This window comes from Centrocercus urophasianus, unplaced genomic scaffold (genome assembly GCF_019232065.1).
Source record: "Centrocercus urophasianus isolate 14NV4802_14NV808 unplaced genomic scaffold, USGS_Curo_1.0 seq_26, whole genome shotgun sequence".
NCBI lineage: Eukaryota > Metazoa > Chordata > Aves > Galliformes > Phasianidae > Centrocercus > Centrocercus urophasianus.
The window spans coordinates 9,192,996-9,217,155 of record NW_024884822.1 but is presented as its reverse complement, the minus strand read 5'-3'; the positions used below and the strand labels follow the sequence as shown (position 1 = coordinate 9,217,155).

At 44.1% G+C, this 24,160-nt stretch overlaps 3 protein-coding genes across 4 annotated transcripts in view; 1 reads left to right on the top strand and 2 right to left on the bottom strand.

Moving 5' to 3' along the window:
- FNDC9 (fibronectin type III domain containing 9) overlaps positions 1-5,027 on the bottom strand; it is a 29,797-nt gene extending 24,770 nt beyond the window's left edge. The window contains exon 1 of the mRNA XM_042826179.1: positions 4,876-5,027. Within this exon, the coding sequence (XP_042682113.1) occupies positions 4,876-4,943 (68 nt within the window). The 5' untranslated portion in view covers positions 4,944-5,027. The remainder of the gene's footprint in view (positions 1-4,875) is intronic.
- Positions 820-8,998, top strand: NIPAL4 (NIPA like domain containing 4). 2 transcript variants are annotated; one of them, XM_042826177.1, is made up of 7 exons: positions 820-1,235; positions 3,007-3,255; positions 5,386-5,442; positions 6,341-6,431; positions 7,394-7,554; positions 7,656-8,239; positions 8,681-8,998. In XM_042826177.1, the coding sequence occupies exons 1-7, from the start codon at positions 1,193-1,195 to the stop codon at positions 8,690-8,692; spliced, it is 1,197 nt and encodes a 398-aa protein (XP_042682111.1). In that variant the 5' UTR covers positions 820-1,192; the 3' UTR covers positions 8,693-8,998. The 2 variants fall into 2 exon arrangements, with proteins under 2 accessions (XP_042682111.1, XP_042682112.1); XM_042826178.1 differs by lacking the exon at positions 820-1,235 and adding an exon at positions 1,364-1,419.
- A 1,979-nt stretch (positions 8,999-10,977) lies between these two features.
- Positions 10,978-24,160, bottom strand: part of ADAM19 (ADAM metallopeptidase domain 19) — a 28,568-nt gene continuing 15,385 nt past the window's right edge. The window contains 16 exon segments of the mRNA XM_042826645.1: positions 10,978-12,160; positions 12,163-12,193; positions 12,980-13,126; positions 15,258-15,470; positions 16,007-16,073; positions 16,267-16,402; positions 16,503-16,611; positions 17,203-17,283; positions 17,758-17,962; positions 18,441-18,549; positions 18,830-19,025; positions 19,879-19,968; positions 20,648-20,825; positions 22,411-22,550; positions 22,763-22,847; positions 23,611-23,777. Of these exon segments, the coding sequence (XP_042682579.1) occupies positions 12,120-12,160; positions 12,163-12,193; positions 12,980-13,126; positions 15,258-15,470; positions 16,007-16,073; positions 16,267-16,402; positions 16,503-16,611; positions 17,203-17,283; positions 17,758-17,962; positions 18,441-18,549; positions 18,830-19,025; positions 19,879-19,968; positions 20,648-20,825; positions 22,411-22,550; positions 22,763-22,847; positions 23,611-23,777 (1,995 nt within the window). The 3' untranslated portion in view covers positions 10,978-12,119.

Here is a 24,160-nt window from a genome sequence, read left to right as displayed (position 1 = left end):
ATCAATGAACTTGCACTACTGCATTCTCTCCTTCTGGATCCTCACCCCCCTCCACATCTCCTCTCTTCCCAAAGCTCAGAAGAACTTCTCTTGGAGATCTCACCCCTTCCCAAACCTGGCAAAATTGGCCCATGGGGTCAAATACATTTGGGAGTAAAGATGCCAAATGCAGTCAACTCTTCATTTAGGAAGTCAGGCCACCAAGGGAAGGTAAAGCTGTGATCCAAAGCGTCTTTTGCTTTCAACCATGTCATCACCTCTGGTTTGGCAGCATAGTTATCACTGATGAATCACCAACCTTTAATTTCCTACACCAGAAACCATTGCCACACCATTTGGACAGCTATCAGACGTTCCTGTGATGGAGGGCAGGACATGGGATCTGGCCAGCACAGCCTTTCCCAGCCCCGAGTGTGGCTGATGAACTGGCCCAATTAAAGTCAAGATGACTCCCATAGCACTCAAACATGACATTTGCTGGAGAGCAGAGTTGTACAGAGATACAATCAGTCACTGAGTGAAAGATGCACACGGTGCTGGCAACATCGCAGCTTGATGGTGTAAGGGCAACTTCTGTAGCAATGTACAGGCAGTGTATTTCATGGTGAGAGGAAAAAAAAAATCAAAAAGCAAATTTTGAAGCATTAAGCCCTGCAGATCTTACATTTTAGTTATTTTTTTAGTGGCTGGAGGCAGCAAAGTCTTCAACTGCAGCTGCAGGTGAAACCATGCCCTGCACCTCTTGCCCTTTGTAGCACAGCACATGTCCTCTGCTGATATTTGCTTTGTGCTTGTGCTGGAGCCCAGCCTCTCCCTCTCTGATTCGAAGGCCGGAAAAGCGATTAGGGAACGCGCCTCTGTGCAACAAGTACACGACTGAGGAAATCCCTGCTCGCACTCGAAATCTCCATTGAGATACATCAACCTTCCTTGTGCTACAACTCATTCCTCAGCCCCACGATTTGCCCTTTGCATCTGCACACAGCCGTAACGCTAAGCAGGGAACAACAGACACCAAAGCTCACATTTGAGGGGACGCCTTCTGAACCCCTTCCTTGCTACACCACAGGGAGCAGCCCCAACCCCCAGGGCAGCGCGAGGCGCGCAGCGCAGCGACGGAGGAGGAGCCGCCCGGGCAGGTGTGCCTGCAGCCAGCACCGAGCCACTGAGAGCACCACGGAGGACTGAGGGGATGATGATGGAGCCGCTGGAGACCAACGGCAGCTGCAGCAACGGTGGGTGCAGCCCGGGCTGGGGGAGCAGGGCTCCAAGCAGTGGGAAGCAGGGGGTGCCCCAAAGCCGGGGCTGATCTTTGTCACTGGTTGGTTTCACAGGTGGTTGTTAGCCGGTAGGTAGCTGCCTCACCCCACTGCCTTCCTGCTTGCTCCCTGGAGAGCTGGATGCATCCACCTTGCCTAGGTAAAGGAGCTTTACCTAGCCCCTTTTCAGTGTAAGGGGCTGTAAGAAGGAAGGGGACAGACTCTTGAGCATGGTCTCCAGACAAACAGAAACGGCTCCAAAATAAAAGAGAGGAGATATAGATTGCATATAAGGAAGAAGTTTCTGCGATAAGGGTGGTGAGGCACTGGCACAGGTTGCCTAAGGAGGTGGTGGTACTCCGTCCCTGCAGCCAAGGTCAGGCTGGAGGGGCACTGAGCACCTGGTGGAGCTGTGGGTGTCCCTGTTCAAGTGCAGTGGAATGAGACCAGATGGCCTTAAAGGTCCCTTCTTATTCAAACAATCCTGTGACTCTATGAAAATGCCCCCCAGTACCCTGGAAAACAGTTCCACAGTGAAGGTTATTTTTCCATTAGAGAAAAAAAAAAAAAAAAAAAATCTCTTAAAGAATCTTCAGAAAAAACATTGGATTTTTTTTTTCCATTAGAAAAAAAGATGGATCTAATTTGGATCCAAACCCTCAGCTGTATGTGCAGGGGATGGGTGGAGGCTGCAGAAGATTTAAGGCATTTTCTTTGGGGAAGAATAAGGTGGGACCCAACTCTTGGAGAGCTGTGAGCCACAGAACATCAGCCTGCAGAGGGGTAATTGTTCCATTCATATTTCCAACATGATTTGAAGCAGAAAGCTTGTCATTTACTAGAGACAGATTTGTATACGACACTCCCGCTGGGTGCTTTGTTCCAGCAGAGCACAGTCACACTGTCCATGCTCCACTCCCAGCTCAGATCGCAATAGGAAGATGTGCTGGGTGGGGTAGCTCAGCAATTTTCCCACCCACACAGCCACACACACCCCAAGCAAGATACTCCAAGATTTGGTGCTTTTTGTGTGGGCAGCAGAGAGCCATGCCTGTGTTCAGCCCTTCCACACTAGCAGGACTTGATGCCACCACTCTCAGACATGCAGTCTGATTCTTGGGTGGTCCTCCGCAGAGCCAGGAGTTGGACATGATGGTCCTTATGGGTGCCTTCCAGTTTGGGATATTCTGTGACTCATGAGCACACAACTGTCCATAAATAGGGGTAATAAAACCAATACAGAGAGGGACCTTTAATCTGGGACAAACCTGTTGTCCTCTTATTAGCAATCATGTGGCCCCGCTCAGTACACGGAGCTGGGACAGATTCACAGTTACAAAATACTGGCACTGCTCCACATTAAACTTAAAGCAGTGAGCTGCAGGCAACAGGAAGATGTCAGGATTAGGTGGCTGTAAAGCACCAAAGCCTTTGGATCAATACTGAACACTGGCAAGGTATAGTTCAACCTCATAATACTGGAGTTTGGTGGAGAGATTCTAGCATAGATGGTTGGAAATTCAGATTAATTATAGTGGTCCTTGTGGTCTTCCAGTTCACTGCAAAGGGCTCTGCAGGCACAGTGTGTCAACGAGCTGCTTGAGCTGCATCCCAGAAACCAATCACCAGACATCCTCCTGCTTCCATGTAAGTGCAGAGGTGTCCTGAGTATGAGAGACTGATTAAAGCATTGAATGGCACTCTTGACAGCCACATTAATAGTTGTTGTATCTCCATGTTCTCACAGGGTCTCTGCTCTTCATTTCATGCCTTTCCCATCGAGTTGTGTGCCAGGTGGTCAGAGGTGCTGATCTGGCTGACCCTGGCCATGACAATGGGACTGGGGACACCTCCTGGGTAACACGGCTGGAAAGTAACTATGGATTCTACATTGGTCTGGGCTTGGCTGTCTTCTCCAGTTTCCTCATTGGCAGCAGCATCATCCTCAAGAAGAAGGGGCTGCTCCGGCTGGTGGAGAAGGGAGGCACCAGGGCAGGTAAGGTTTTGTGTAGGGCAACACCTTGGTGTACACGTGCCAGCCTTTAATCAGCAGACCATTTGTGAAATGGGCCCCATTGCACAAAGGTGAAAGTCATCCCCATGCCACAGCCTGGAGCAAGATAGTTCAATTTCATGCCTCCCCCCGCTCACACTGATACATCAGACATCTTTGCCACCAAATCCCTGAAACAAGGACGCATCCCCATACGCTTGAACCACATTAGCAAAAGTCATTTATTTATGCACATCTGCACCCCTGCAATTTGCGTGAGCCCTGCCGTGGTTTTTAGAAGTGATACATCCAAAGCATGTTGCTCAACAACGTGTTGGCTCATAACTTTCTTTTAGTGCTGAGGTTCTGGGGTGAGGTCTGTGTTTATGGATGGGGATGGTAGAGGAACGTGCCTGAGCTGAGTTGCACTGTGCAATTGGGCACAGCCCATCAACACTGCAAACATTTGCTCCAGCAGCAGCCTAAGTCCTACCTGGCGGGTGACCTACTTACATAACTACTGACAAAATGATGATAATTAAAATACTACTACTTCCTACCTGTGGTCTAGGAAGTGCTCTTAAGTCATTTACAAAGGAATTCAATATCTCCATCTCCATGCAGGGACACAAAGGCATGAAAAGGCAAGGTGTCTTATAAGCAGCAGATGAGCTAAGCCAACAATATGCCTCCTATCCCCACCCCATACATTAAGCTGTCCCCTTTGCAATGGTGAACTCACATAGGTTTGATTTTCAGCATTGGATTTGTACCATGAAATATCAGTGTTGTTTCAGTTGTGGAACTCCCAACATCATCTTACATTTCAGAGCCAATCTAGTTAAACAAGAGCAAACTCCTTCCTACCTGAGGATGTTTTACCAGGAATTGATGACAAAAAAGTCACAGCCAACAAGAAAAAAGCTACAGGCAAACAAACCAGCAATTTTATAATTTCTAAGGAACACCAGAGCACAACATTTAAACTTCATCACTTGTTAAGGAACCAGAAGTTGAATTATAGCAGAAAAAAGAATTCTGTACCTCCTGAACTCTTCTTAGGCATACCTTCATTGCTCCTTCTCCTGCCTCTCCCCCTTCTCTTACTCAAGTATTACAGTATTTCAGCCCTCCTATGTGCACACATCAACTTTCTATAACACAGTTCTAGCAGTGCATAGACCATTACCATCAGCTCCTGCTATCAGTCTCTCCAACCCAGTACCCTCACAAAGTCACCATGCCCAAGCTCCTGCCATAGAACAGCTTGTGGTTAAAGACTAGAGCTTGATTAGTTCCTGGCACAGTGCACCCATGCTTCCTCATTTTTATTCACACTTTCCTTTGTTGAGCTTCAATACCAGGAATCATTTACCAGATTCCACTTATTTCCATTTATCAGAAATAGCCACTAAATGAGAACATAATACAAAGGCAACATTAGGATTCATGACATTTCAGACTGAGACCTTAAGGCACAAAGCAACATGCAAAGCAGCAGATAACATATGGATAACTCCAGGGCACCTAGAGCCCTCACCAGTACACAATACAGCAACACCAACTAATATACCACTGGCTCACACAACGCAACCATAGCCATAAAAAAAAAAATTCCCTTACCTTAGTGCCAACACGTGGTTCTTCATAGAGATCCAATGGGGATGCAAGGTCCAGCACAGCAGCTCCATGGAAACAGTCTCTGTGTAGAGGCATCCAGCAGGGCACAGCCACCACTACCCTCAGCCCCAGGGTCATCTGGGGAGGGACACCTAAGCCAAAGCACATCCAGCCCCCAGAACCTCAGCACAGGCATCCACTGGTGGCTTCAGAGGCACGATCACCATGATGAATCAGTGAGGAGCACCACTACAGTCCATCCCAGTAATCTGCTACTTTGGGGCAGTACATGCCATTCCATGAAGATCAAGCAGCTGCTTTTATTGCATTTACATTGTCTGCCAATAGCTGTCACTTTCTGCTCATGCCTTGAGCCTACATAACTTCTATGTTTGCACTTTCTGTCCTTCCAAGCCATTTTCTTTGTCATGCTCTTCTCAGTGTGGCTTATTCCTTTTCAGAAGGCCATTTGTCTTCTCTCATCATTAACTCCTGCCTGCTTTGCTTTCCCAGGAGATGGAGGCCATGGCTACCTGAAGGACTGGCTCTGGTGGGCTGGCTTGATAACGAGTAAGTAGAAGCTATTGCCCTGGGTTTGCAGCATTTCCTGGTACCACTTGAACCAGGTATGAACAAGTCCAGCATTAGTTGCTCAAAGCCTCGTTTAGTTCCCTGCTCCTCGCAAGGCCTAAGGAGGCAAGTGAGCTGTACACCTCCCCCACCATCCTGCTGCAGCCCTCCTGGAGGGCTGGTAGTACTCAGCAGCTCAATTTTGCTTAATCAAAAAGCACACAAAGACAAAACTGAATAGGGCAGCCAGCTGTACCAGGCACAGGGCAAACAGCCTCCTATGTGCAACTCAGGAGATCGGGAAAGGTCACTGCTGCAGCAAGGGTGATAACAAGCTGTTGGTAGCAGCTCCTTTCTTAAAGGAAAGTTTTTTTCCCTTAGAGCAACCCTCTAAACTTTCTTTATATGCAAAACAATATAACACCTTTCCAAACTAGAGTTACACAGAGAGTAACAGATTCCACAGGAAAAGTTTTCAGAGCTGTCTTCCCTGGAGCAGCAGCAACAAGGAATACCCCCACCTCACTCTGCTCCTTCAGCTCCTGCTGTACAGCCCATAACAGCATACCCACAGACAATTTATAGCTGAGGAGCAGCTTGTGCCCTACCAGCACTCCGGGGCTCCAACCACCCAGTAATGACCCAGATGCACTGCAGCTGTGTGCCTGGATTGGTGATTTAGTAAGCTGATGGGAGTCAGCTGTGGCCCAGTTTGGCACCCTCGGCCTCTTTGTCTGCATAAGTTTGTGCTATGGAGACTTTCCCCCAATCTGGCCCTATTTAGAAGCAGCATGAAGGCCCTTTCGTAAAACCCAACCTCTAGTTTGGAAGCTTGTAAGAGAAAGCACAAAAAGCACATTGTAATTTGCCAGTGTTTGTTTTTCCTCTGTTTATTCAGTGGGTGGAGGAGAAGCTGCCAACTTTGCGGCCTATGCCTTTGCTCCTGCGACCATTGTCACACCTCTGGGGGCCCTCAGCGTGCTCATAAGGTGATGTGTGTGCCTGGGGTTTGCAGCTGGGCTGATCTGTTCACCTGTTTGTCTATAAGACAGGAATACTTGGAGTAATGTGAATGTGAGGAAAGGATGTCTTCTAAAAATACCCCAACTGTTGCTGTCTTTCGGGGGTATCACCCAGAAAACACTGAATTAAGTGCTGTGCCCTTAAAATGCTGCAGGTGGCTGTGAATAGCAGCTGCGTACAATTCATGTTAAATTACTGCAATTAGCAGCGTGACTTCTTCCATTGCCTTCACTCTTCAGCCAGTAAAAGGATATTTTTTTCAATAATAAACAGCACTAAAAAAGCCTAAATATATCAGAAATGCTACATTTGATTTAACTTTGTCTCTATTTTTGCCTTGTGTTAAAAAGGCTCTGGGCACTGAAGGTTCTGTGGAAGTTGTTTCCGGGAAATGCATAAGCAAATGGAGATTGCTGTGCTGTCTCGGATTGTTTCAATGTCATGGGAAACAACTCTTTTTTTTTTTTTTTTCCAGACATTTTTACAGCCCTATTATACTCAGATTTCTCTGGGGCTTAATATTTCTGATGATTAAGTTAAAATTAATGTAGCAGTTTTGTGTTTGGTTGTTTTTTTGTTCCTCTCTATTGTAGTGGCCCTTGAATTCAATTCTCCAGGCGCTAAAGGTTTCATAATGCCCATAATGCTCATGAGTGAATTAGAAAACCTTAGAAATGTCTGCTGGGATGTGCTGACACATTTGGCCCTTCTTCACCTTGCTGGTGCATGAGCTGTGGTCTTCAGAGCTCCAACTCTGCAAGTTCAGTTGTCAGCAGATGCAGCATGAATGTGTAATAACATGCAGGAATCCTGCAAATGTATTCCAAATTGGTGTCCTCCTATCATGTGCTCTACATCATTTTAGATGCTGCTTCCTCTTTAAAGGACTTTGAAGTAACAGCAGCCATTGTTTTTCTGTCCCATGCAGTGCCATTCTGTCTTCGTATTTGCTGGGAGAGCGGCTCAACCTGCTGGGAAAGCTGGGCTGCATGCTGAGCCTCGTGGGCAGCACAGTGATGGTGATACATGCACCAGAGGAAGAGGAGGTCACCACTCTGGATGAAATGTTATTTAAGCTGAAAGAACCAGGTACGCAGGAGGTTGTGTTTGGAGTTGGGCAGTAGTACTGCTCTGGCCCCCATGCCAACTCATGTTTGAGTTGTTGTTTCTTTGTTTCTTTCCCCTTCCAGGTTTTCTTGCTTATGCTGCAGTCCTTCTGGCTGTCTGCTTCCTCCTCATCTTGTACCTCGCACCTCGCTACGGGCGGAGCAACATCCTCATCTACCTCACCATCTGCTCCATTATTGGGGCCTTCTCTGTGTCCTCAGTCAAGGGCCTGGGTATTGCCATCAAGGGCTTCTTTGCTGGCCAGCCCGTGCTGCAGCACCCACTGACGTGGATCCTGGTCATCACGCTGGTAGCATCCATCACTACACAAATTAACTACCTCAATAAGTCTCTAGACATTTTTAACACCTCTTTGGTGTTTCCCATCTACTACGTTCTGTTCACCACCATCGTCATCACAACTTCCATCATTCTCTTTAAAGAATGGGTGGCCATGACTGTAGTGGATATCATTGGGACAGTTTGTGGCTTCCTAACCATCATTTTGGGAGTGTTTTTACTCCATGCCTTCAAAGACATGGACGTCAATTTAGGGAATCTGCCACAGGTCCTCCAGAATGAACAGGAGGCACCGGTCACCCGAGATGACAAGAACATCCTGATAGAAGTGGACAACTCCAGCATTGCTCCGGAGGATAAACCAAAAGTATTCATGATACTTACCATGTTACATTTAAGGGTTTGGAGGTGGGGCATAAAACTAATCTGAGTAGGTTGATGCCAGAATTCCACGTGCTGTTGAGCAATTTAAGGAAAGACAAAAAATTAAAATCAACAGTGTCTTATCCAAAGCTCAGCAGAGTTAAGCCAAGTCTTTCACTGGGCTTGCACTGGATCTTTGGCATGGGGTGGCAGCACAGAGCACGTCAAATTGTCACTGGGCTTTAATGTATAGTGTCTCTGAAAATCTTCTTGAAATGTGGTACTCCTGGGACAAAGACCCTCTTTGATGCCCCTTGCCATCTCTTATCGTTGGCAGGGCTAGTGTTTACTCTGTACTCCTACCCCTGGGTAGAAATATCATCAGTGTATTTATTTATAGGCCTTGACTGATTCATTGATTACTGTTTTTGTTTTTCCTTTCTAGGCACTTGCATGAACTCTAAAGTACAGAACAATATCTCAAACAAAGGCAAAAAATGAGGACTGCTATTCACATTCTGCTTATCCACATTTAATTATTCTGCAATTTTGGATGAAGAATATTGGTAAAATATGGTGAATTTTGGAAGAAGCATCAGGACCCAAGCCATAAAGTGTTTATATGGGATTGTGGCAGATAAATCACTTTACACTTTTGTTTGTGAGGTACAGGAGTTTCCCAGCAGCACAATGTTAATTAGTTTTCTGCAACTTTTTTTTTTTTTTTCCCATTAGAAACTGCAGTGCCCAAGCTGCAGTGTTGCTGTAAGTGAAGCCACTATGCCCGATTCAGACCTCACACAAGCAAGCAAGGGGCAGCCCCTGCTCAGGCTTGAAAGCTTCAGCAGGGTAAACCCCCATCAGGAGAACTAACAATTTCTGTAATGCTTCTTGGTGATTGATGAAAATGCTTTCAGCCTGAAGCAGGTGAATGTTTTAAAGATGTTTTTCTTAGCAGGTGTCGCGTATGACCTTGCAGCACACCTTCAGAATTCCCTTGCATTAGGATCATGGGTGGGGATGCAAAGATGGGAGCCCATTTGGGCACAGCAAAGCCTGACTCAACTGTGCCAAGCTTACTTGGTCCAGAGTTACTTACCCTGAACCATGGCATGTACCTGTGCAGATCCAGTTTTATGTTGTTGGGATATTATTGAATAAACATGACTTGATGTTAGGGTAGGGAAGACGATGCAGTCTCTTATTTTAATAACATTTCAGTACCTTTTTTTTCTTTTTTTTTTTTCTTTTTTTTTTCTTGAATGTGGAAAAGGAAATAAAGGCTTTTTCTAAAAACCCTTGAAGGTGGATCTGAAATATTTTAATGACTTCGCTGATTTTGCAGAAGGAAACCAGCGCCCTCGTTTGGTTTTGCAGGAAATAATCCTAGTAATTCACTTGCTGCTTTAACTTTGGCATCCTAGTTGATATAATGCTTTACACGTTTTATAAATACATTGCAAACAGGTCTCATCTTTCCCAGTGCCTGGACTACATTTAAGGAAGACAGTTCCTGCAGAAATCCTGCCCCCTCTGCACAAAAGGCACATTGAGAAAGGCTGAACTGGTGTAGTGAAATATCACAACGACAGAACACTTGTTAAAGACAACCTGACCAGTTTATTAAAAACTAGGCAAAAGGCACAATGAGTGGCATTCTTCAAGTATTTGCATAGATGCACAGAGAACGTTGCTGTAAACCTTTAGTATGTGGACATAGAAGAAAGTGAGATGTATTTTTGTATGCATTTTCCAAGTAACATTGCCTTTTAAAAAATACCATATTTTAGCAGCTTTTACTCCTCCTGCAGTTCCCATTATCATGCACTCATCTGGTGCACACGTGAAAATTTAGAAAGACTGAAAATCTCCAGAATGTATTTATGAGATACCAGCAGCAAAGGGTTCCATTGGGATTTCTATTAGCTTTGTGTCTGGGGATGTTTTTTTAAAAGCTTGAACCCATGCTCACATGAAATGCACTGAAAACATTCTTTTTGGTGGTTATTTAATAAAGATCACAGGCTCTTATGCAGACATAAGAGTTCCTGTGTTTGAACCAGTACTACTGTGAGCACCATTTGTACCCAGGTTACTGCAAATTAGATGTCTAGGCCCCTGCCTATGAGCAGTAAAATAACAAAATTGGAGGGTTGTTTATATGCAAAATACCCCATCTATAGAAAAAGAATATACATATATCACCATTAGAAAGGCAAAGTGTTTTGTTTGTCATTCTGTATTTCAGAGAGGAGTAATTTATGTGTTGGTTTTTTTTTTTTCCAGACATACAGAAGATAAGAAAAGGTCTAAAATGATCAAGATAATGGATAATTAACCAGTAATTCAAGACAGACCCCGTATACTTCTTCCTTGTGAAGAAAGAGGTAGTAAAGTTGCAAAAACTGGTGTGGTTTCAGTCATCCTATAGCTATACTTCTGTGTGTAGCGTAATGAGTGCTCAGGCTTTAGACGTTGTTTTTGTTTTTCCTAAATAGTAGTACTTAGGGAAACACAACCAGAACAAAAATATTTTTCTTTAAGCCAACAATACAACTTTTTTAAACATGCAGCACCAATTACACTGTTCGAGGAGCTGTCCATAAAATATCAGACATAACACAGTGTTATTGTATACAGCTCCAGAATTCCCTGTGTTCTCCCAGGAGGAAATAATAAAGGGAAATAATAATTTAAAAAAATAGCATTAAAAAAGGTATTATTTTAAAATCCTTAGGAAAAAGAAAAAAAAAAAAAAAAGTGTAAAAAAAAGCTCAAACCACCAGGAGAAAAAAATAAAAAAAAAAATCAAGCTCACAAGGGGGGGTTTTGAGGGTCAGAACTATCCATCAGCTGCTTAAAGTGCACACAGCTCTCTCCATCCAAGTCCTTAAGAAAAAAACCTGGAGTAAGCAAAGCTGTCCTACAAAAGCACCATGTGTCATTACTATTTCTGCTGTACTACCACCTGGTCAACATGAGAGCAGGTTTCTTACTGGTATGAAGAGTAGTCAGCTTGTGCTGAATTACTGCTCAGCACAGACTGAAGGGATGCACACAAAAGTGCAATCGATTTTCTGTGGTACCATGTGGTGGGGAGGAAGTTTCAGTACTGGCTGTTGCTGGCCACTACAGCTCCATGTCCTGGGGGAGAGAGTCCCTGTCGTACCTCGGCTGTGTCCCAGTGACACAGAGAAACACGGATCATGTTGGTCCTACAGCACCAAGGCAAGGAGTGCTGGAGGACTGAAAGGTTGCACAATGCTTGATGAAGAAAGTTTTATGGAGAAAATAATTCATATTTTCTATGAAAGTTAACCAAAATCCAGAGTGACTTTAACCAGAAATATTTCCATGGTTTGCTTTCTGTTGTGGCCCACCTTGCTGGCTGCTGTAAACTGTGAATGAACTGAAGAAAATTATCAGCAGCTGCCTCTTGGTCTCCCAAGAGATAGCTGTTTCTCTATAGCACCACTGATTGCTCCTGCAGCTGCCTGGATGGCTGAGGAAGCCAATAGGGCTAGTTAATCGATGAAAGGCCATCAAGGCCAACACCTGCACCCCCTGGAAATACTTAAATAACTGCTAAAAAAATACGTGAAGCCCACATTGCCCCATCCCTGCATTGAATATTGCACAATAACATATAAATATAACATAAACAAATTGTCCTTATAAAGAAAAGGCTATTAGCACAGAGAGAAGGTTTCAGCTTGGCATGTACCGGGTCACTTCTTGGGTGCACTCCTGCCAAGTCTGCTTGCAGCCTCTTGAGTCACATAGGAAACAGATAAGGCTAAGTGGAAAAAAACCTAATGGCCAATGAAAAAATTTCTGGATGATGAAGGCCATCCAGTCCTTCTTGAAGATCAGAGCCATCACATTCATGGGTGTGCACTGGAGCCTGGCTGTCCTCTTCTCAGCATTTTGCTGCTCCAGCTGTCCTAGCACCAATGTTCTGAATGAGATGGAAAAGAGGTAAGAGAGAGAGGAGTGAGCACAGATGAAAGAGAAAATCCTGCTCAGTACCTTTTCTAATGCAACAGCAGGCAAGGGGAAGGCTGTTCTCACTCACACTGCACATTCACCCTAAAGGGTCGCATAGGAAACTGCTACTTTCTGCCCATAGCATGATGATGTTCATGCAGGATTTGCACTTCGACATCTAGCTTCAAGTATGCTGCAGGTAGCACCTGTAATGTGTGGAGTGGAGGTATTTTTTGCTAGAGAGTTCTGTTTGCAGGAAGCTTAATTAAGCTGCTCAAAGACTCTTATTCGTTATCCTTATTTTGGGAAATGTTCCAGAGGGAAAACATATCGGAGAGGCTGGAGAAGGTTTCTGATCCTTTCTGGGGTCCTCAAGCCTTGTCTGGATCTCCCTGGGTTGCTGCTCTTCACTTACCTTTCTCTGTGTCACTCTCTCTGCCCCACTCACAAGAAAGCTTAACCTGAGGAAGTGCCCAGGGAACTGGAGAAGTGAATCAGTTATTCCAGAACATGGCATGGCTGTTTACAGCACCTGCACTGAACAGTTCTTACAGCCTGATTCCATTGAGGGTTAGTCAGTTTTGCTGCAGAATTAGGACCAGGTGTATTGTTTGACCAGTAAATGCTTAACAGGGAACAGAGAAAACAGAGGCCTATGCAGCAAAGCCCACCAACCCAGCAGCCCTTCCACTGCCATCCACCACAGCTGCACAAGATTACTCCCCAAACAGCTCTGCTGCTCCCCATCGGTGCCCACCTCTGCCACAGGCTGGAGTTGTCCTGGGATCCTGGGCCGAGCAGGAGGCAGTGGGATGGCAGGGCTGTCCCCAGGCCGTGCTCTGCACCTGCTTGGGACTGGGTTGGCTGGCAAGGCTCTTTGGGGCGGCCGGGGCCTTGAAATGTCCTGCACAAGAAAAAGACAGTTTTGAGTTGTCGGACTGGAGAGATATCCAACCTGAAAGCAGAGATAACGTTTTCACATTCATTTCACATGGCCTGGGCCTCTGAATGTGGCCGCAAGTATTTCTGACCTGTTATTAATTTTTGGGAAGTCAGAGACTATGTACACAGGCTATGTACACAGCTGCCCACCGTGAGGCTTCTGCTTTGGGCCTCACCCCAGAAACAGCACAATCTAATGGCTGCACAATGCAAAGCAGGAAGGACCTAACAGATTGCATGGGAGGCACTGTCATACAGTGACTGTAAACTGTATGTGCATGCACATGTGTGCCCATACACAAACATGCAGCCCACCTCCACCTGCAGTGTTATTGTTTTGTTTGTGCACGCAGCTGTCCCTAATAGGATACTCTAAGCATTATATTTTCCATTTGTCTAATGAATTTCAGCATAAAATATACCCCGGGGAGAAGTTACCCACATAAAGCTGTCTGCCTGTTGTTGCTTAGTTTCTATGCTAAGTCTCTGGCTTACAGGTGTTGATTTAATAAACACAGCTGTGCTCACAACTTGGAGGGCACCCAAAAACTTTGCTCTCTCCTCAGACAATGTATAAACATGATGCTGAGTGGCTGTATCAGCCAATGCTTGGGGATCCACTGCTCTCCAAGGACTGCAGGAGGGATGAGGCAGGCAAAAACCCCACAGAGCACCAGATCCAAAGAGCTCTTATAGGAAAGGTAAGTGAGCAAGTCTGGTAGATACTGTAAATGTCTAGGAAGGACACTGACACTAGCTAACAGTGAAATTAATGACTTCCTCTCTATCTTCTGGATCTCGTGGCTCTTTTCCAATCCAAAAATGAGAAGGTTGCCTTTCAAAACCCTAGGACAAGTGTCCCATCGCGTAGATCTGATATCAAGAGACTGGATGCTTTGGAGAAGGAACACAATGGAGACAGTGAGGAACTTGTCAACAAGCAGCTGGGAAGGATATCTATTCCTTATTGATTAGAGTCAGCTTCCTGCTTTTGTTTTAGTTTTCTTTCCTCTTGAAGTGCTGGCTGCTCATAGGAACAATGGAGCTAGAAACAAATCTCATTCACTAAAATAATTTTGGCTTCATTTTCTTCTATATCCTTTAGAGAGGCTGCCATGGAGCCAGTCTCCTGCTTTCCCTGTAGCTGAGGCCCCTCTCTGCAATCCCTAACCTAGTAAAGCTAGGAAGGAAATGTTTTGGTAAGATGGGTTTAAGTCAGTCTGAGTGATGTGCAGTTTTTCCACAGTAATGTGGAATCTTTATTATAATTTTAGAATAAAACTTATAGCAAGAAAAGTAAACCAATACCCTCTTGCCTTAAACACCTCAATGTAACCTTGTGGCTGAGATGCTCACATAAGACAGGATCAGACTGAGTTAATCCTTTTGTTTCCCATGCAACATACTAATGATCCCATTTTTGCTCCATAAAAATAAAAAACAAAAACCTAAATGTGTTCTATGTCTTTTGTGTGAAACAAAATTTATTTGTTGCTGATACTGACCACCACCCCCTCCTCCTCCAAAAAAAAAAAAAAAAAAAAAAAAAAAAAAAAAAAAAAAGACATAAATAATTGTGAATAGTTTAAATGCCAGTTTATGCTGATTTGAAATGAAGAAACATCATTTATTTGCGCAAGGCTCTCAAGGCAGTGGCCAAACGCAATATACCCTGAGGATTATCTGAAGGAATAGAGATCCTGTACTTGGTACTGAGCCTCAGAGTTATCACTGTTTGGTCATCTCCACAGGGCTTCTTTCCAGGCAATAAAAGCATGCAAATGGTAAACAGAAATATGCTATGCTATGCTATCCTAATGAAAAACCTGCACGGCTCCTTGCTTCCTGACCTTGGTAAGGCACATACTACTTTATGATCCAGACGACCTGACTCCAGGTGTTGGTCAGAAAGAGAAATGAACAACAAGCAATTGTGCATGCTAAGCATCCAGCGCAATCATTTCTGGCTCCATGACAAAGCTAGAAGAACCACTGATAACCACATCCCACCAACACCATCTGGTTAAAAACGCTTCACTCAGACCAAGCCTCCCACCAAACCACACCTGCAGAACAGCAACACAGCTTCATACCTGAGAGGGGGGGGATCTGGGAGCTGGAGGTGCTGGCCTGCTTGGGGGTGTCCGCCGGGGCACATCCTTTGCCAGTGCTGGATGCACCGGTCCTGCGGGACTTCCCGTACCATAGCTGTAGCTGGTGAAGGCAGACTGCTGCTGCATGTTAATTTGGAGGCAAGGAGCTGGTTGGGGAGGAGGTTTTGAGGGGATTTCAGGGAAGCCAATCACCTGTGCAGAAGACCCACAAATTCCAGAAATTAGGTTATGCCTGCTTCAAAACAACCTCTTCACTCTCTGCTATAATTTTGAGAGTCTGCACAAGACCTTTGAGCCACATAGCAGGAAATACTGACTGCAACAGCTGTATGTTATATATGTCCAATAGGTGCTGATTACATGTACTTGGACAACTCTGAATTGTGAAGCAGAAAGAGGAATCAAGAGAATAGAGTAACAGAGGTACTAGCAATATAAATGTTTGCAAATCACTCCACAGCTTGCAATTTCTGCAAGTTTTGAAAGAGGGGATGTGACAAGAGAAGATCCACCAGGACAGACATGCAGCCACCTCTCTCCCTGCAGGAGATGTTTGGAAATACATGCTACACTCAGCTCCCACTGACTTTCAGCTGTGGTGCACATCTGTCTGATTTCCTCATCCTTTGGAAAAACCACCCTTCAAATGCAGTGTGAGAGGGAACCACATCCCACTCTGCAAGTCAGCTGCAGCTCTCCTGGGGAGCTGGAAGTGACATTGCCCCTACCTTCCTCTGCTGTTGGGGGGTTCTCAATTTGAAGGCAGGGTTTGCATGGCCATTTCCAGAGGCATCACTAAAAATGAGACAAAACAAAAAAAGTTATTTACTGGATGTGTTTTCTCCTTTCTTCTTGTATTTTCCTATATTTCCAAGAATGAGAAGTAAATACTGACTACAGCAAAGTGACAGTTATATTCTTTGCAACCACAGTGATTTCTGCTCTGTGGGTGGGTAAAAGCAGACAAAGCACAGCACTGGCTATTTACCTGATCTGTGGAGCCTTCTTTAGAGAACAGATGACAAATTTATTCCAGCACTTCAGATAATAGAACAAAAGCATGATTCCAATGAGAAGAAGAATGGAAGCTAGGATGGCCAGAGCTATCACTACTGCTGAAGAGCCTGAAAGGCAAGAACATACAGTAAATTAAATGGGAAATCCTCTGTTCCCAGTCTATCCCAAGTCTTTCTGAATTGCCACCACAGTGTTAGTCCCACTCACCTTCTGGTGATGGAGGGCCACTGTCCAAGCTTCCTCCGTCCCCACGCTTGTTGCAAAATGGGGGAGCCCATCCCGGGTTGCAGTGACAGTTCTTGTTGTTGTTGCAGACCTGGAGCAGGAATACTCAGAGACTCAGTGCAATGTTTAAATTGATTCTGTGCAACAACTACTATTTGCTTCCTATAACCTTAAGGACCATATAAGAGGGAGCACACAGGGAGTGACGGTGGGGTGAGTCCTGCTCTTTGTCAGGTACATCCTTGGACCTCCTGAGCTACTCAAGGAACACAATGCTGCAAGTTTACCACTTCCTTGCCTAAATGGACCAATGGAGAGGTGATGATGTTTTGTGCTAGAAACACTAGCAAAAGCTCTAAAATTTTTCTCATCAGCTTTTTCTTTCCATTCTGTGGGGAACAGCAGAGCAAAGTTTGGAATAAACTGTTCCAAATAAGACTTTTTACTATGCTTTTCCCTAAGCCTGATTATTTTTTTCCTAATTTATTTTAAATTAAATCTAAACTGGACCGTGAAGATTAGACCAGAAAATGCAATCACAAAATGTAGGTGCAAACTAATAATTAAGGAGCAGAAGGCCAGACCTAGGGATGGTATCAGAACTGAGCCAAACAACCATCCACAGATGAATGGCAGGCCATCCTGCTTCAGGCTGGAACAGAGACAAAAACGAGGCACCTACCCCATTGCCATTGCACTTCTCACTACAGCTTTCAGACTCAAAGATGATGGATGTGTTTTGACAGCGTCCCTCAAAGCAAACCTGCAGAGGAAGAATCCCAAAACTCAATATAAGCTCATCAAGCTACACAGCAAATGACTGCCTAAGCAAACTTTCAACCTCTACCCTATAACCCAGCTAACACATATCAGAGAGGTATAGGAGCTCAGAAGCCAGTAACTTGCGACACAGATGTGGCCAAACCTGTGAAGCTGTTGAATGTCTTGATTTCTAATTGTGTGTCTCACTTCTAAAACAATCTCAGCCAGCTAGCAACCCCTGGATTTTGCTTTGGCCTCACGCTTCATCTAGGAAACCCTTAAGGTTTGATCTTTGGTGTATATCTTCCACTACTCAGAAACTCCTAAGAAATTAATTTCTGACAAACATAAAAATCCCCTGGAAAGACATTAGACAACAAAAAAATCAGCACCTTAATAATCACAAAGCAATTTCCACATGGGAAAGTGATACCGTGAAATGCCACAAACGATTGCAAGCAGGAACTGTACCTACATGATGGCTGCCACATTTTGTTCCTGTCAGCACCAAGGCAGGGTCCAGCATCTCCTTTTCTTCATTCTCAGATCTGTACACGTGAGTCCCTCGGCATCTCACCTTCGTCCTCTGCAGGGAGATAGTTGTGTCTATGGGCACGGCATTGGGCAGCACAGGTTTGGAAGCAGAGCTCTGGCACTGGATCTTCCCACATTTAGCATCTCTGATTTCAAAGGAAAGGCTAAGTGATTATTTCTGGTTAGATGAATGTTTTGCAGGCTTCAGCTTTGCATGTGAATTAAAGTGTGAGGCATTGCTCAATGGCAAAAGAGCAAGCACCTTCCAAAAGCCTGCTCAAGCACTATTGTTTGATGGGTGCTGATGGTATCTACCCACTGTCTCTGGAGGTAGGCCAGCTTCAGCAAAATCACAGAGCATGTTAGAAAGCTACATTTCAGCTTAAAGAATTGAAATTCCTACTTTCCTGTATCTCGAAAAAGTATCTATTTTAAAATGCAAAAGGTAGGGAAAAATGCTCAAGTTAATGCTTCCAGTCCGTCCTAGTAGGAAACAGCTGGTTTCCCAGGTGTGAGTGAGGGATGGAAACCAAAGCAGGCTCATTTTAGCCTACTGGCCCATAATTCTGTAACATATAAAAACATCTTCTCCAGACAGCAACTCCCAGCTGCCATGCTTTCTACCTTTTCTCACACTTCCTGTAGTTGCCGTAGACGTCCTTCCCACAGTTCCCGTAGACATCTCCAGCAGCATTGACTTTCTCAAAGCAGGTGTCTGGTGCTGGCCATGCTCCTGCATGAGAGAGACTCACGTAGCTGATTCCTGTGGGACCTGGCAGCCACCTCACCCTGTGCCAACCACTCCCTTGTCATTTATCTGACATGGTTTGAGCATGGGAAATTTGTGTTCCCTCCTCCAAGTGAGTAAGGCAGGAGAAAAACCTCCTCAGGTTTTGTCACTGAGAATATAGATGCAAGATACTACTGCCATACACAGAGTGCATAACAGCAGGATATTGTATAATATTGTATGATCCAAAAACAATACAATACACTGCAAGTCGTGTCCTTACCTGGCCCCCACAGCTGCAAGCACTGGTCTTTGTATGTGAGACACATGCCATTATAGCAATATGCCTTTCCTCCTTCACAGGAAGTCCCATCAATTTGGTAGGAGTTGGAGGGGCAGAACGGTGACTGCCCAGTGCAGTACTCTGGGAGGTCACATAGTCCTGACTTTTCCCTGCAGAGAGTTCCTGGAGACATCAGCTAAAATAATACAAAGGGGGAAAAAATGGAATTGTGGCTTGGCTTATTGATGATTTCATATCTGCACAATGTCTCTTTGTAGATTAAAAAAAAAAAATCCCACTGTATTCATCCCTTCTCCACCTTATGTTAGGTTTTTTGAGGTCTGCAGTGATCCAAATAACTCTAACTTCATTAACTGAGTGAGCTGTGTACAATTAAATTAGTGACCATATCCCTTTCCCAGGTGAGGATGAGAGCATGCAGAAAAAATTAGGTTGTCAGATCTCAAAAGGACATTGATCCACCTCTCTCTACACAGGGGTAGAATCTGATCCACCTAAACCATTTCTGACATGTTTATGTAATCTATTCTAAAAATCCTCCCTGTTTGGGAAGTGTGTTTCAGTGTCTGTCATCACTGCTGGAGACATTTTCCTAACATGCAACTTCTGTCTCCAGCTGCTATGAGTTTACCATGCACACAGATGGAAAGACATACACAATTACGTCTAGGAGGTTTATTTAAGTCTCTTGTGAAAGAAGTGAGAGTCCAAATGGATTCCTGGAAATTTTTTTTTCACCTGCTTAGGATAGGTCACTAAAAGCATGCAATACATATGCAAACATTAAATAAACTAAAGAGAAATATTTGCCTATGTTCATTCTAGAGAATCTGAGGTCAAACCTTAAGGTCTTTGCCTCCTAAATCAAAACCTGTTTTTCACAAGCTCCAGCGATACAAAAGCACTGTGTGATCCCTAATGTCTGCCCTGTCCTGCAGGGCATTTACAGCCTTGGGACCACAGACCAGATCTACACACACTGCTGTGCAAATGCCTGCAAAGATTTTAGGAAAATTCAACAAGCCCACCTTGCACTCATGACAGCAGCTGCCGTGGGCACATTGAGCACCCAGCTTCAGGGAGCAGTTGTTGGCGTTGCAACAGGGATTATTGCATTCCTGGAAAAAAGCAGGATGCAGAATGGTTTGTTCACAAGGCAAATTCAGGACAAGAATTCATCAGAGCATCAAAGCCTGATGGTGACACTAATCTGTTCTCACACAAGATAAATAATATTCAGAGGATCAGCCTTTCTTCCACAGTATATTCTTGAAACTCAACATTTGCTGGATTATACTACTGCATATTAATGTTCTCTGCTGGATGGATTGGTACTATAGGCTGAGATCGTTACCTCTGCTGAATCTGGGCTGCAGCTCCCCTTTGACTTACTAGTCAAAGTATGGATATGAAGAAGCAAACTGCAATTCTATGAGAAGAGAAAAGCCCATCTTTACAGAGAATGAAGCTGTAGGTGAAGTGCACTTTGCCTACACGCATGAAAATGTGATCTGCAAGATCACTTTTTTTTTTAATGAACTTTCCATCACCTCTGTTTTAGCACAGATTGTACCACCCCTGAGTTCTGGGATACATTATGCTGTACAATATAAATTTAGATACAGTACTTTACTGTCTTGATTTACATTGCATATACATTTACATACAGGGCAGAAAAGCTTATCTCCTGCACAAACAAAAGCTGTTTACATAACACATAATTGCATTTGCAAAGTATATAATAAAATCATTGTGTCTCAACTAAAATCCAAACAGGTCAATGAGAACAACTGTTACCTCCACCTCTCCACAGTCACACTCTTCCCCTTCTTCCAAGTAGCCATTTCCACATTTCCTCCCTCCATACATTCTCTTGGTATCTGGCATATTGGAAAGGCACATCCCTCCACCTGAGTGCAGATACTTCTCCAGCTCTCTCCTGTTGCACTGGTTGAACACTCTGGGGAATGGGTGCCTGAATATGAACACAGTGCAGAAAAACATCACAACAGATCCAGACAATGGTTCAGAGCACCAAAAGTGATCACATACCAGTCCTAACAGTGCCAGAGAACACCACTCCTTTTAAATCTATGAAACTGTATAAAAGTGGATGGTGGTTTTGTGTGCCTGTTCAAATTGAGATCCAGTGGGGTTTCATTTGGAAATGAGGTGAGATCGCACTGCAAAACAGTCTAGTAAAGGAATGGCCTTTAAAAACCAACTTTCCTGGGGGGGGGGGGGGAAAAAAAATCATGTTGAGTTAGACTTCACCTTGTCCTTGCTGACAAGGACAGCAGTCCTCACCTGCTCAGCACTGAAGTCATGGCTCACACCTCTGCTCTAAAGTTTGAGAATCAGCACTTGGACCATGAATAACCACTTGTGAAATTAGCTGCTGAAAATAATGTTTCCTTTTTTGTTTCTGCTGCTCATTGCAAAGGACTTGAACATGTTCTCTTGCATGGATTATGAACTTTCTTTGCAACTATGCTTGAATCTATGCATTCTATTCATGACCATGCATGTATGCATATGTGCTGCACTGAATAGCTCCTGTATGCCAGTGTGCTTTCAATGTTCATCTGAACATTTTTCCATATTTGGAGGAAATAGCTCACATTAAAAAAAGGCATTTAATTGAGACAATTTTGTTTAAAACTGCTGAAGAGGAAGACTTGGGGAAATAAGGAACATGGCTTTAAGTGAATGGCTTTGGCTAGCATTTTTACGTGACTGAAATACAGAAGCTGTTGTGGTTCCTCATCCAGAATGAGCTCTGGAATTCCTGTGGGTTTCCAAAATGACCCACTTCCCTTTTCTCCAAAGAAGATCTATTCCTTCCCTTTCAATGGCTTTCCATGGCTCACTGAAACCAAGCTGTATGCTGATGACAACAAGCAATGGATCTGTTTTCATGTCTCCTGAGTTTGAAGTATAACTCCGTCACTGTGCCTTTTAATAATATCAGTTATCTCCTGAAGGAGTCGTATTTCTTTTCTTCATTGTGTTATAAAAGACAAAATTATCTTTTCTGGGAGATGCTTTAAAAAAACCTATCAACTATCTTTGTATTTTCTGTGCAGCACATAAATGAAACACCATGGTGACACACCCCAACACGTTCTGGTCACCCCTCATTTCTCTGTGCTTGCTGGCAATAGCCAGCTCAGGTTGTAGAGAAGGATATGTGTGTGTAAGTGTATTGAATGTGCTTTGGGGTGATAGATCATTTGGTAGGACACGGTGGGAAGCACAAACTCAGAGATAAGGGATTAGAGAGGCCCTGAGACCATCTCTTAGGACAGAAGATAGGAAAATTTGCCTCTATAACAGCTTAGAGCTCCACATGCTGCTTCAATACTTAAGCCCAACCTCATACAGGAATAAATTCAATGGTAATTTTGCAAATTACAACTGACACATGAACTAGTGTTTGCTCAGCAGTTATTATCCCTATAAACACACTGGCTATAGCACCTAGCAACAGGTCCACTTCACTCTGAATTTTTAGCTCTCACCAAACTCTCTGCATCTCCCAGCAAGGCCATGGGACTCACCCAGTGGCAGAAGCCATGATGCAGCCTCCTTCCTCTGCACGGGTGGTACAACAGCCAGATGAGTCATGATTCATGCCAAAATTGTGGCCCATCTCATGGGCGATAGTAGCAGCAACACCAATGGCATTATCAGAGTGGTCCTGTGCAAGATCAAAGAGGCAGGTCAGCATGTCACTTGTGCCTGTTCCTTGTACCTCTGGATCAATGGGGTGAGAGGCACTTCTCACTGTTACGTATGGAAGACATCTACTGAAGGTATTGCTGCCTATTTCTTCCTGGACTTTAGGAGGCATCTATTGTTTGTATTTACTGCTGACAAGAAACATCACATCAGGCATTAACAGTAACTTACCATGTTTACTCCTCCTGACTGGAAATCTGAGCACATGGACATCACAGGAGCCAAACCTACTGTGGTACCTTGGAAGGGCACACCCCTAAAATCAACCCAGAAAGACCACAAAATGGCACCGAGGCACTTGAAGGCAAGGCAGAGAAAAAAAGCATCCTGCAGCCCCAAGCTTTGTACAATGTACATGTCAGTTGAATATATTTTCTTTAGTACCACCTTCAAGCACAGAACATTACAATAGAGCTATAAAGCTTTAGGAGCTAACTTTCATGGACTGATACTTTGTTTTATGGACCAATTAGCCAATCTTTTTTTTTCGTATAATTGTTTAGTGGAAGAAAATTTCCTCGATTGAGCCTTGCAGTAGGTACAGAAAATAATATTTCTGGATTCTTAGTTTGGTACTAGTTGGGAATATCTAATTTACCTTAAGCCTACTGCTTGATTCAGCATTATTTTCTGAAGGATAAATTAGCATGGGAGAGGCAGGGAGGTCTGAGAGTTGCTGCAGACTTTTCTTCTGATGGCATTTGCATTGCTGGCCATAGCTACTGCTAGCTGTAATGAGATCAGCAGGGAGAGGCAAGATCCCCAGCCAGCTCCTACCACTGTGTTCCCTGTATCTCAGCAGGGTGAAGTAGGGATGGACAGCTTCTACAAAGTGCTTACAGATCTTGTTTATGGTTCAGATTTTCTTGAAATTGCTCCGCATGCCAAAGCTTAATGTTAGTTGAGCATTAAATTTTCCATTCTGAATCTTAGAAAAAAAAATAATAACCTCAAATATTGCTTCCCCACCCACTCAACACACTTTCAGAAACAGCTTATTTCAGGTGAAATAAACCTACGTGATTAGTTGGGCATTATCATGCTTTCTGTACACCCGCTCCTTGCTGCTCCAGGCCAGGAAGGACTTCAGGGTGGAGTAAGGATTCTCAGTGCAATCACATTTGTTCCCATTACTCCAGATCTCCAGCCCCACCAAGGCAATCCGGATATTCAGGGACCTGTAAAACTGATAGGTATAGGAGGGAAAAGAAAAAACAAAATGAGCACTACTGATTTATTTTATTGCATTTTAGACCTTGTGTGTAAGCACTGATAAATGCTACTAGCGAAACACGCATCCAGAGATGATGTCCTCTCTGGAAATGCATCACAATTTGCAAAGAGAAAAGTGCACCACCCACTAAACTAAACTGGATTGGACTAGAGATGCATTTTTTAATGAATGAAAGAGATATAATCTAGAAAAACACAAAGACTGGAGACCGACATCGTGTTAATCTTGAGATATGTCAAAATCCCTGAAAAAAGGAAGGAAGTAATCTGCTGCCCACGTCAAGTACAAATAGGACAAGTCTTCCTGGGCAGGGTAGGAAGGGGGAGGAGGAAGGA

What these genes read in the sequence shown, in the direction of transcription:
- NIPAL4 (XM_042826177.1), top strand. Translation starts at nt 1,193, where the DNA reads ATGATGATGGAGCCGCTGGAGACCAACGGCAGCTGCAGCAACG. An exon ending in GAAGGGAGGCACCAGGGCAG is followed by an intron (nt 3,256 to 5,385) that starts GTAAGGTTTTGT and finishes TTGCTTTCCCAG; the next exon opens with GAGATGGAGGCCATGGCTAC. An exon ending in ATTTAAGCTGAAAGAACCAG is followed by an intron (nt 7,555 to 7,655) that starts GTACGCAGGAGG and finishes TTCCCCTTCCAG; the next exon opens with GTTTTCTTGCTTATGCTGCA.